This window comes from Danio rerio, chromosome 17 (genome assembly GCF_049306965.1).
Source record: "Danio rerio strain Tuebingen ecotype United States chromosome 17, GRCz12tu, whole genome shotgun sequence".
NCBI classification, from domain to species: Eukaryota; Metazoa; Chordata; class Actinopteri; order Cypriniformes; family Danionidae; genus Danio; species Danio rerio.
The window spans coordinates 16,541,567-16,553,970 of NC_133192.1; the positions used below are offsets into that span (position 1 = coordinate 16,541,567).

At 37.8% G+C, this 12,404-nt stretch overlaps 1 protein-coding gene across 19 annotated transcripts in view; it reads right to left on the reverse strand.

The window, feature by feature from the left end:
• ros1 (c-ros oncogene 1, receptor tyrosine kinase) overlaps positions 1 to 12,404 on the reverse strand; it is a 59,025-nt gene that overhangs the window by 37,905 nt on the left and 8,716 nt on the right. For 8 of the 19 annotated variants that reach the window (XR_012393267.1, XR_012393280.1, XM_073928266.1 and 5 more), the window contains one exon: positions 6,869 to 7,005. The exons of 10 other annotated variants lie outside the window; for them this stretch is intronic. Coding sequence is in view for 5 of the 9 variants with exons in the window: in XM_073928266.1 (XP_073784367.1) it covers positions 6,869 to 6,895 (27 nt within the window). In the remaining 4 variants the exon portion in view is untranslated. Of the gene's footprint in view, positions 1 to 6,868; positions 7,006 to 8,349; positions 8,457 to 12,404 lie in introns of all 19 variants that reach the window. One more of the 19 variants, XM_073928264.1, reaches the window with a different exon arrangement.

Here is a 12,404-nt window from a genome sequence, read left to right on the forward strand (position 1 = left end):
TTTGCTTATGTAACATATAAAAACAAGCTGACATTTACTGAGGACCAGGACTTGCCTTTATTTTGATGAGACTAGAGATAGTGGTTTGGAACATTTGCCTATTGTGTTAATGCATGCATGCAAAACACGCGAGAGGCAAGAGGCCCTGTTGTCTGCTCACTGGAAAACCAGAGGACTTTCAGTAATGTGTCTAATGAAGCCACAGGTCCTGTTGCGAAGGGGCTGCTCTTTAAATCCACAAAACCCCCTGCGATTGACCCTGTGATGTGACAGTGAACCAGATGTTCCTGTTCATGTATTTATCACATGAGAGGCTGTGACCCTTTAATCAGACCTTATAAATAGCAGAAATGTTTTTCCACTGTCTTTGTCCAAGTTGTCTCCTCGCCAGGCTCGAAATATCACACGGTCAGATCAAAAGAGCCGAGCATGAATAGTAGAGTTATGATGTATTATTTGCTCGGTATTTCAGAGCCCCAGTGATGCTATATGAGTAAAGGTCTTTTATGAAGTTCGATCTCAATTAGAGGAAAGATCTATGTACAGGGTGTTGATAACGAAGCTATCTGAACTTGACAATCTATTGTCTAATCTATATGAACAAAATATATAATCAAAAATATAAATTACCTCATCATTTACTGTGCCTTATTTGGTTTTAAACCTTTATGAGTTTAATTCTTCTTTCTAAAGAAGATATTTTGAAGAATGCTTGTTGCTGAAATCTTAATTAAGACGTGTTGGTTGTTCTGCAGTCAAACAGTATCTTCAAAAAGTCTGCATGATTCTGACACAAGTTTAGCAAGTCTAGATGAGTCTATCAAGTCCAAAACAAATCTAATTTGAGGCAGAGTTGTTCTGTCAGTAATAAATTTTAGGAAGGGACAGTGGCTAAGGGTGGAAACAAAGCTAAACAAGTGATGTAAATGTGGTAGATAGGAGAAAGAACCTGTCCAGCAACTGACCACATACGTTTATCAACAAAAGAATTTCTTTGGCCTTAAATGTATCATTCAAAGACAAAGCCACAGTCGTTTAGACCCTGCCTGTAGCATTTGCATCACTTTGAGATCTGGCAGCATTGTATTAAATGATACAATTAAAAACCAAAGAATGTAACTTTTCTGTTAGCCCAGTTTGCTGCTATATTTTTTCTGCCTCAAGATTGTAAGTGCTGTGCATTGAGAGATGTTCTTTTGCATAAAGAGTGGTTATTTGAGTTACTGTTGCCTTTCTATCAGCTGAAACCAGTCTGGCCATTCTACTCTGACCTCTGGAATCAACAAGGCATTTGCGCCCACAGAACTGCCACTCACTGGATATTTTCTCTTTTTCGGACCCCTCTCTGTTAACCCTAGATATGGTTGTGCGTGAAAATCCTAGTGGATCAGCAGTTTCTGATAGTTTCCCGTCTGGCACCAAGAACCATGCCACGTTCAAAGTCACTTTAATCCCCTTTCTTCCCCATTCTGAAGCTCGGTTTGAACAGCAGATCCTCTACACCATGTCTACATGCCTAAATGCATTGAGTTGCTGCCATGTGATTGGCTGATTAGAAATTTGGGTTAACGTTTAAATGGATAGGTGTACCTAATAAAGTGGCCTCTCTCTCTCTCTCTATATATATATATATATATAATGTTCTTTACATGCTGCTTAATATTTTCTGGAAACAATCCATTTTTTCACAATCAGTCAAAACATACTGATTGAAACAGAAAAAATATTTAGGATTGTCTTTCCTGCATTTTTAGATCAATTCAAGGCTGCCCATGCTAACTAACAGCGTGGCGGAAAACATCAAAACGACTCTTGCGCCAAGCTGAAACTAGCAAACAATAATTGCTTCGCGCCTTGCGCCACATTGCACCGGGTGTATGATAGGACCCATAGTGTTAGACAAAATGTCAAATAAACTAGCATTTTATTACATTTTCAATTTATCTGGAATAGACATAGAGTGGCCAATAAATAAACATTTACTCTCTCAATTTTTCATAAATAAATTCATTAATTCCATTTAGTATTAGTATACTGAGGCCATGTTTAACTATAATTAATTCCCCCGTTTGAACTGAACTACACAGACATACTAAATGTGGGAACAAATTGCTCCATGGCCACTATATACAGTATTTACCTCCAGAATGCCACACGTAAGGCCCTGTATAGCTGCCACTTCTCACCAGTCCAAGACAGGCTGACGACAGCCCTGTCCAGACTGAGCATCAATGGATTAATAATCTGGATTTACTGAGAGCCAAGGCCAATCCCAACAGCATAGCAATCATTCCACAGCATTCGACAGGACTGCTGCTGCTTACATTTATAAGGCCTGGCAATGTTTTTTTTTTTTTTAATGGCTGACACATTACATACAGGGTCCTCCATCGGGTATGTCACCTGAAGACATCCTACAATTCTGAAGAGAGCAACTCATTTTTATGCAATGCAAAAATCTAGGGCAAGCATGACCTTTTAGGGAAGTTGTTGTTATCGGGCGTCCGTGAGGTCATTTTCTAAACATGCTCAAAGCGAGTTTTGTCAGCCTTCTGCAAATGTTTGAAAATCCCTCACACCTGCTTTAACGCGTAAGTGTGGGAGTGTTTGCAGAGCAGGACGGCAGTGAAAGTTCAGTGGTGAATCTGCAGGATCAGCCCACCACAACCACGCAAAGACCGCCATGCAAGTTTTATTTAGAGTACTGAGGATTTGTGGAAACAAAGGAAGTTTATTCTGGGAGACCCTCATTGGCAATGTACAACAGGCGGTCTAAGAAAATCCCTAGCAAGCCTGTGACCCATGCCTCCTTGGGTCATTCTGTAATTGCAGGTGCATTATATCTTTATTTTTTTAAAAGTCATTCATTTTCGTTTGGCTTATTATCTATTTCAGAAGTAACCTCAGTGGAATGAACCACAAACTATTCCAGCATATGTTTTACACAACATAACCACTAAGCCACCGTGCCGCCCTTTAATAAAAATTGGATATAGTTATGTGGAAATATGCGACTCATTGTAATAGATTGTAATATACCTTGTAATATACCTTAAAAATCAGGATTCCTTGTTGTATAAATTACAAATTATTTTATTAAACCATTGCGTAACAAATATATTTGATCTGACTTTTTTGAGGGTCATTATTTGTTTATAAAAGCCTTAAACATTATATATATTGTTAGTTGAAGTCGGAATTATTAGCCCCCCTGTTTATTTTTTTCCCCATTTTCTGTTTGATAGAGAGATTTTTTTTCAACACATTTCTAAACATAATAGTTTTATTAACTCATTTCTCATATCTAATAACTGATTTATTTTATCTTTGCTATGATGACAGTAAATATAATTTGACTATATATTTTTCAAGACACTTCTATACAGCTTAAAGTGACATTTAAAGGCTTAACTAGGTTAATTAGGTTAACTAGGCAGGTTAGGGTAATTAGGCAACTTATTCTATAACAATGGTTTGTTCTGCAGACAGTCGAAAAAGAATTTAGCTTAAAGGGGTTAACAATTTTGCCCTTTAAATGGTTTTATAAAATTTAAACTGCTTTTATTTTAGCTGAAATAAAACAATACATATACAGTATATTCATTTGCCTACTTTAACAACAATAAATTGCTGAAAAATAACTTTCAAAATATCAATATATTTTGCGTCAATTCTGTTAAAATACCAAACTTTATTTGAAAAAAATTATCTTGCAACTATATCTAAGATACAGGGAAGATGTCAAAGTGTCACATTAATAAGATCCGAAGCACTGAAAGGTGTGTGTGCTCTTTTTGAGAATTTTTTTATCTAAGAAGCTTTTTTTTTTACATTTTGTACAGCAAAGCCAACAGCAATATCAAAAAGACAATAGATTTTATCACTGATCACAGAGTAGGTTAATTAATATATTTTAAACACAATTTCATTAGTGCCATGAACTCTTGCTAGCAGACTAAAACAGGCTAAAAAGTTAGTGCTTCTATTTTATAGTTTCAGCTCAAAATACACATCAGATTATTCGTTATACAATGCAGAATCTGCCCATTTTGTGCTCAGAGCAAAGTGTAGCTGTTTGTGTAGCCTGTGCCTTTAAATGCAAATGAGCTGGTTCTCTCCGTCCACCAATCCCATGTGTGTGTTTGCTTCTCCTGCATATTGTCAGATAAACAGCAGTCAGTGACAGAGACAGACACTGATGAAGCAGGAATCCAGCTCATTAGTCAAAAATACCAAGTAAGTTTATTTGATGTGTTTGTGGTGGAGTTTATTCAAGCCTTTCTTTAACGATGAGTCTCACACATATGGGGTTACAAAGTTTGCAGTACACTATGAGGTGGTCTTAATTCCAGCGGTAATGAATTACATAGCGATATTACTGTCTTTGTTACAAATATGCTCTGTTTTATAAATGTTTTAAAGGTGTAAAACTCTCTGGGCACTCAAAGCGCTTTATACATTAGGGGAAATCTTCTCATACACCACCAGTGTGCAGCATCCACCTGGATGACGCAACGACAGCCATATTGCGCCAGACCACACAGCAGCTGTTTGAAGGACATCCTGGGACCATAGATAGTCAGGACTTTAAACGTTTTATCCGAAAGATGGCACTTACTGAACAGTATAGTCCTTTTCACTATACTTAGGCATTAGGACCCACACACACTGCAGGTTGAGCCTGTTCTGTGGATGTTTAGAGGCGTTACTATGAAGACATGATAATACAATCCTGTCAATCAATTCAGTGGGTGGAGAAAACTACACACCTTCATCACGTTAGGATTTGGATCCGATTTTAAGGAAATTTTAAAAAACAGACTTGTTTATATCTCTCCAATATGACAGTGAACACACTATAACTATACACAGTTTTGTCCTAACAGCTTCCAAAAGTCAATAGTGTCTCCCAATAGTTGATTTTGCATCATAGGTGCCCTTTAAATTAATCTTTTTTTAATTCCTGTCATTGTGAAACTCTGTACCAGTGCTGGCAGTACATCCACCACAACCAACAGTAACAGGGTTGACAAATAAAACTCTAAACATTCATTTTGTAAATTAAATTAAGAAGTAAAAAAAATGGTATTGTCATTTTAAATTGAATGTTTTTAATCAGATATTGGAAATTATTTTTTTTAGTGAACATTTTGTTTCCTCAACTTTTAAAAATCTAAACGTATCTCCAGATTCAGAATCATCCACACATCTCACTTAAACTGATTACATAGAAAGCAACAAGTGAGTGAAATCTATCTTGTGTCCAGTTGATATTATGTGTCTGGGTTGCCATATAAGGACAGATGTGAATGTGCATGTGTATAAAAATAGCCCATCTCTCCAAATCCCTCCGCAGAGCTTTTTAATTTACAGAGCTGAGGGAAGCGTCTGTCTTTAGTTGATAGGTGTGTTAATCTGTCGGCTTGTGTGCGGGAAACCTCTGCTAACAGCTCACGTACAGGAAGACATTCACTTCTGCATGTTCATCACACATCGTGCCTTATCTAATTCCAATTTCAGCCTGGATATAATAATTCATTTCTAGTGCCACAACAGGATGAAGAACTCTAAACAGCAGGAAACAACAATCCAACCAATCATGTAATTATGTATAGGGCTGCAAAATATACAGGCCCTTAAAAATTTGAACATCTTTCAATGCTGATAACAAAAACTGTGTCTCTGTTTTGGCTAAACTGCACAGATTCCAAAATGGAGTTTTGCTCATCGTTATATCCATAAACATAACTAAAAAGATACATAAAAATGAATCAGTACACTTTATTAGGTACAGTACCGGGTTGGACCCCCTTTTGCCTTGAGAACTGACCTAATCCTTCATGGCATAGATCAGGTGTGGTCAAACGTGATCCTGGAAGGCCAGTGTCCTGCATAGTTTAGCTCTAACCCTATTCAAACATACCTCCCTATAGAGTTCAAGTGATCTTGAAGACACTGATTAGTTTGTTCAGGTGTGTTTGACTAGTGTTGAAACAAAACTCTGCAGGGACACCGGCCCTCGAGGGCCAGTTTGCCCATCCCTGGCATAGATTCAACAAGCTACTGGAAATATTCCTGAGATTTTGGTACATATTGACATGATAGCATCACACAAATGCTGCAGATTTGTCCGCTGCACATCCATGATGCGAATCTCCCATTCCACCACATCCCAAAGGAGCTGTATTGAATTGAGCTTTGGTGACTGTTGAGGCCATTTGAGTACAGTGAACTCATTATCATGTTCAAGAAACCAGTCTGAGATGATTCGAGCTTTATGAAATGGTGCGTAATCCTGCTGGAAGCAGCCATCAGAAAATGGGTACACTGTGGTCATAAAGGAATGGACATGGCCAGCAACTATATTTGCAAGAGCTAAATTGGCCGTAGTGTATGTGTGCATGTGAGAGTGCATAGGTGTTTCCCAGTACTGGGTTGCTGCTGGAAAGGGCATCCGCGTTGTAAAACATTTAAAGGATGAGTTTGCAGTTCATTCCACTGTGGCGACCTCTGATGAATAAAGGGTCTAAGCCGAAGAAAAATTAATGAATGAATGAACAAGAAACATTATTATTACTAATGTTATTATAAAATGATAAGATATGAACTATGACGCATGGCAATATTTATAATATCTTTGTTATAGCTATTAAAGGGCTGTTTTATTTTCCAATATGGCACCTTATTATTACAATTTTTATAAGATGAATCCAGACCAAAGCTGTGAATCCCTGTTCAAACAGCCTGACTAAATACACAGAACTTAATCATTTGGCCTCTACTTTTCACCTTTACAAAATGCCATTGCTACGTGTCAGACACACAGGCCCCGTTTCTTATCCTGTGGAAAAGCTGCACCTTTGCTGACCTGACATTTCAGCTCGGAGCCATTCATCTATCCATCCATCCGCCCTAACCATGAGCTGCTGACAGCGCTGGATGATCACTCATTTCTCCTCTGCATCTTCACTTTTACCTGGCACAATCTTTCTCTCTGCAAGAAAGCTAAAACAAACAACAGATGAACTAACAACGGATCTCTCGTGCATCCTCAGCTGTATTTCCTTCTTTTACAGTGTTCAGTTTTTCCTAAATCAAGCACATTTACAAAATTGCTTGTCACTGCATTGTTTTACCTTGAAACTGATGTCAATTTGTGCTTGGGAACAGGTTTAGCATTGGTGGGTATATGCACATGGTAGCATATGGTTTTGCCCATCCACTGTTGTCAACAGTGCTGGTTGGTTCAATAAGTGTTTATTCAAATTAATCTTTCCAAAAAGTTTACTCTCACTTCCATATCATATGCACTGCAAATGACACGATCAAGTCTGTCCCCCTTAATATATATATTAGTAAGTCATCTGGGTACTTCTCGCATACTGATTTTCGAATTCTATGAATTCGACATACTACTCGGCTCGCATACTGATTTTAGCGTACTATATTGTATGGAAGTATGCGGTTTCGGACGCAGGCTTTGTTTCTGATATAGCTAAATACTTAGCAACATGAAGTCAATTATGTGCCACATATTCATATACTGTACTTCAGACAGCCACAGAAACACAGTTTGAGGTAAAATATTATAATAATGATATTCAATGACCAATAAAAAAAAAAAAAAATCACAGTTGGACTGAAGAGAAGACCTTTTCATAGGCTTATTCTGAAAACGTAGCCCTATATAGATTTATGGAGATCGTGAATTGATAGCCAGAGGAACATATGGCTGCATTTCGTCATTGAAACGATGACACATCGCTCCTTTTTGCGCTTACCAACTGACAGCTTACTTCAGTATGGATGGCTTTTATGCTATTATCAGTTTGTCCAGTGGCTCGCTGTGTATGTCGGAGGACTTAAGACACAGAGCGGAGTTGACTGTGACGATGGGGTTTGAGTCCAGCGAAGAACGACTCCAGAAAGCAGGTAGGACAAAAACAAAACTTAAAAAATTAAATAAACAAGAAAATAACAGGGTGAGAATGTAGTAAAATCTGAAACCGTAGTAAAAATCAGGCAAGGGGTTTTTCTGTTTTTAGATTGCTTTTTAAAGCACTGTCGGTGGGGTTTAGGGAAAAAGGAATGTAGGAGGATTGGTCGGTTGGTCATTCAGTCAGTCGAAAGCGGCCTCTTGTGGAGTTAAGCAAGAACAGCAGACGCATATGGGACTCGTGAGAGACATCTGAAAAAGCATACACAGCAGCCACTGCTGCATTCGCAAACACAAAAACTGTTAAAAAAAAAAAAAAAAACTTAGCTCCTGGGACGCATTTACCGCTCTCCAGAAATATAAATATGGGTATGTAATCAGAATGAGCCTAGGTTGATTTTTTTCAATCATACCTGTATTGTCCAAGCAGGAGAAACACTTGAAAGCAGTCTGTGATATATATTTTGAAGATGAGCTATATGTAAACAGGTCACATTATGCATTCATCCAAACAATGATCCTGAAATTACAAATATGAAATTCTATAAAAATGTAAAAACAGTGGTTTTGATGTGACAAAATGCAATTAATTCTTAGGCCCTTGCAAAGGTCATTCATTAAACAGCAGCACCTTTTGAAATGTGTGATTTTATATATAAATGTGTGTGAGTTGATAAAAGATTTTGTTGTCTAAAGATTTTAAACCAAACAAATGTGCTTCTGTTTAAAATGTTACATCAATTCAAGTTAAAATATTTTCCCATATTGACAGCTTGACTTAAGATGTCTAATAGCCAAGCTAACTTAAGCAGTTTTATTATTGGGACTTTTTAAAGAAAAGTTAATCAAACAAGATATTTCGTCAAGACAACAACAAAAAATAATAATGTTAATAAGGCAGAGGAGTAAAAAAAAATTTAAAACCGACTCAACAAACATATTTTTACAGTGTAGAGTGACTGAGAAAAGGCTTTTATATAGGACGGGATAAAAGCAATCCTCATCCAGAGATGAATTCATCCATCTGTGATGACACATTGCACTGTCACCTTCTCCCTTATTACTGTACTTTCATTGTGAAGCGGTCGTGTGCTACCAGGGCTTATGCTGTGGAATTGCACACTTGTGTCCGGCAATTCTGTGGGACAGCAGGACACATGGAGGAATGCCAAAGCCAGCAAAGTCAAATCCAGGGAAAACACAACCAGCAGGCATTCCTGTATGCATCGTTTGGCTGTATGATAAGAGCAGTGCGCTTTTCCAGTGTTTATCCCGCGCTTGATTTAGGTTTTCTAAAGCCTGTAAAGCTCTTTTAACACAAAGAAGTCTCCGCGGGGTCTTCGTGTTTTTCTCAGCATCAACAAGAGTCTTTGTTTCAGATTTGAAACAACAACACTTTGCAAAAATGAAAGTTGTAAATAAAAAAATATTAGAGCATGTTCTATAAGAAAATACAATTTCAGTGTTTGTTCTTTGAAAAAATCATGTTTAATTTAGATTGCTACTTGGTGCAATCTAGACCTTTCGGATGTAATAAATTTATTTGAATATAAACTACACTGTAAAAAATTTAAGGTTTCATACAATTCAAATGTTGTCCTAACATGAATCCCAACAAAGTTAAATTGATTATTTTTTATGAATTTAAGTTGACTGAACATAAAAAAGTTTTCCCCCAAAAAACTCTCGATAAGACTTTGTTTTGATGGTCCCAATTGCACATTTTGTTGACTGAAAGTTGCATTGCAACTACATGTCAATTCATTCTCATTTATTAGTATTAGTAGACGGTCTGTTTAATGCTGATACTACTCATTCAACACATTTAACTTACTATCAGTATCTTTGCAAGTACATGCCCTAGTAGCAAAGAATTCTGGCCCAGATTTGGCATAAAGCTGGCACAGCAGGCATTCATCCGGCACTGGCATACAGCATGTGGGCCAAACATGGCCCGGGTTTGGCAGAGGTGGCACCGTCTTTAAGGCGGCACACAAGATTTGGGCCAGATGAAAAACTTGGTATTTGGCCCAGATTTAAAAATTTGATAAGTAGGCCATGTGAGTTTGGCCAGTCTTGACCCACATTTAAAATACACTAAAATCATTTTTGAGTAAAGAAAAAAAATTCTACCAATCAGGTCACTTTGAGAAAAAGCGTGCCCATAGTGTGCCTAAAGCGCATCACTCCATGGGTTTATCAATTTCATAGCAATCGTGACACACCAACCTATATCTGGCCCAGTTATGAGTTATTAACTTGGCTGAGACTTGGCCCAGATATGGTCAATGTTTGGCCCTTGTCTGGAAGCCAGATTTGGTCCTGTCATGTACCGTAATTCACTGCGGCATGTGGGCCAAGCAAAACCTGATTGTGTGGGCCAGAGCTGGGCCAGAGAAATTTTGCTATGTGGGTGTCAACTTACACTAAACCTAACCCTAACCCCAACCTAACAGTCTACTTATAATCTATTGATTATAGAAATAGTTGGTATGTAGATGCAATGTAACTTAAATTCAACAAAATTCGCTAAAGGGACCCTCAAAATAAAGTGATACCAAAATCTCAAGAATGTTCCTCGCTGCTGGGATCATCTTCCCGTTACCCCACGGACTGCAGATTTACTGGTATCCTTCAAACAATAACTAAAAACCCATTTCTACTGCAAACACCTAAACCCTGGTGAATAAAACCAAGACCACATATCTTTGTCTCGCTCTCTCTCTAAAAACACTCTTACTTAAACACTAAATTCTCTGAGCACAAACAAGTTACTTTGAAAAACTAGCACTTATTGTGTGTATTGCCTCTTCTTGATGAATCGCTGAATGCCTCCTTAATTATAAACCGCTTTGGACAAAAGCGTCTGCTAAATGTGATGTAAATGTAAGAATTGTGTTGTTTTAGCTCATTTTAAATAAGTATTAAGTACTAAATAAGTAGCAAAATTTTTTTTTGAGTTTATTAAATTGAATGGGATTTATAACTAAATAAGGTTACTGATTTTTATAATTCTTAATTAATTACGGACAATTGGGGATGTTTTGTACTTTATTAGTAATAATATTTGATGTTTTTGAAGGTTGGATTAATTTGTTGGTTTAATATTCTTTCATTCATTAATTTTCTTGTAAGCTTAGTCCCTTTATTAATCCGGGGTCACCACTGCAGAATGAACCGCCAACTTATCCAGCAAGTGTTTACGAAGCGGATGCCCTTCCAGCCGCAACCCATCTCTGGGAAACATCCACAAACACACTCATGCACTAAGGACAATTTAGCCTACCCAATACACTTGTACCACATGTCTTTGGACTGTGGGGGAAACCGGAGCACCCGGAGGAAACCCACGCAAAGGCAGGGAGAACATGCAAACTCCACACAGAAACACCAACTGAGCCGAGGTTCGAACCAGCGACCTTCTTGCTGTGAGGCGACAGCACTACCTACTGTGCCACTGCCTCACCCTGGTTTAATATGTATTATTTAATTAAATTATTTACAATTTATATTATCTATTCATTTAAAATCTCTAATAATTGAGTAAGTAAATGTAAAATATCTTATTAAATAAAAAAAATTAATTAAAACAACTTATGTCTGTAAATTTGACAAAAAAAACAAACAACAAACATGTTCTTGAGAATACATTTGTCAATCACCAGCGATCCAGTCCTGGCAGATCATTGGTGAGATATAAAGGTCACCTTTACGAACTACAAATCCCATCATGCCATTTCACACACACCAGATGGCGATCACCGTTGATGATCGCTAATCAGTTGGACTATTAATATACACACACGCACTCACGCACGCACGCACGCACACACACACACACACACACACACACACACACACACACACACACACACACACACACACACACACACACACACACACAAGCCTTGTCTTTTTGTTGTATGCTTTTTTTTTTGCTGTTTGCTTACACCTGTTTTTTATGACTACGGCTTGGATGACCTGTATGTTGCTGTTTGACCACTGCCTGCCTGTTCGACTAATCTTAAAGCTGCACTTGGAAAATTACTTTTGTTATCCACAATTAGTTCTCGCAACATTAGACTGACACAGAAGTACACTCAAAAATAACTATTCAAACTACTTATTAAACGAGCTAAAACAACACAGTTCTTGAGTTTTATTTAGGACACCTTAATTGGTTTATGCTTAGTCCACTTACAATAGACACATCCAATTAATTGATATTTGTTGGGCACTGTTGCCTCACAGCAGGAAGGTCGCTGGTTCGAGTCCCGGCTAGGCTAGTTGGCATTTCTGTGTGGAATTAGCATTTTCTCCGCGTGTTGACGTGGGATTCCTCCAGGTTTCCCCGCAGTCCAAACACATTCGCTATAGGTGAATTGAATAAATTAAATTGGCTGTAGTGTATGTGTGTGTATGAGAGTGTATTGGTGTTTCCCAGTACTGGGTTGCAGCTGGAAGGGCA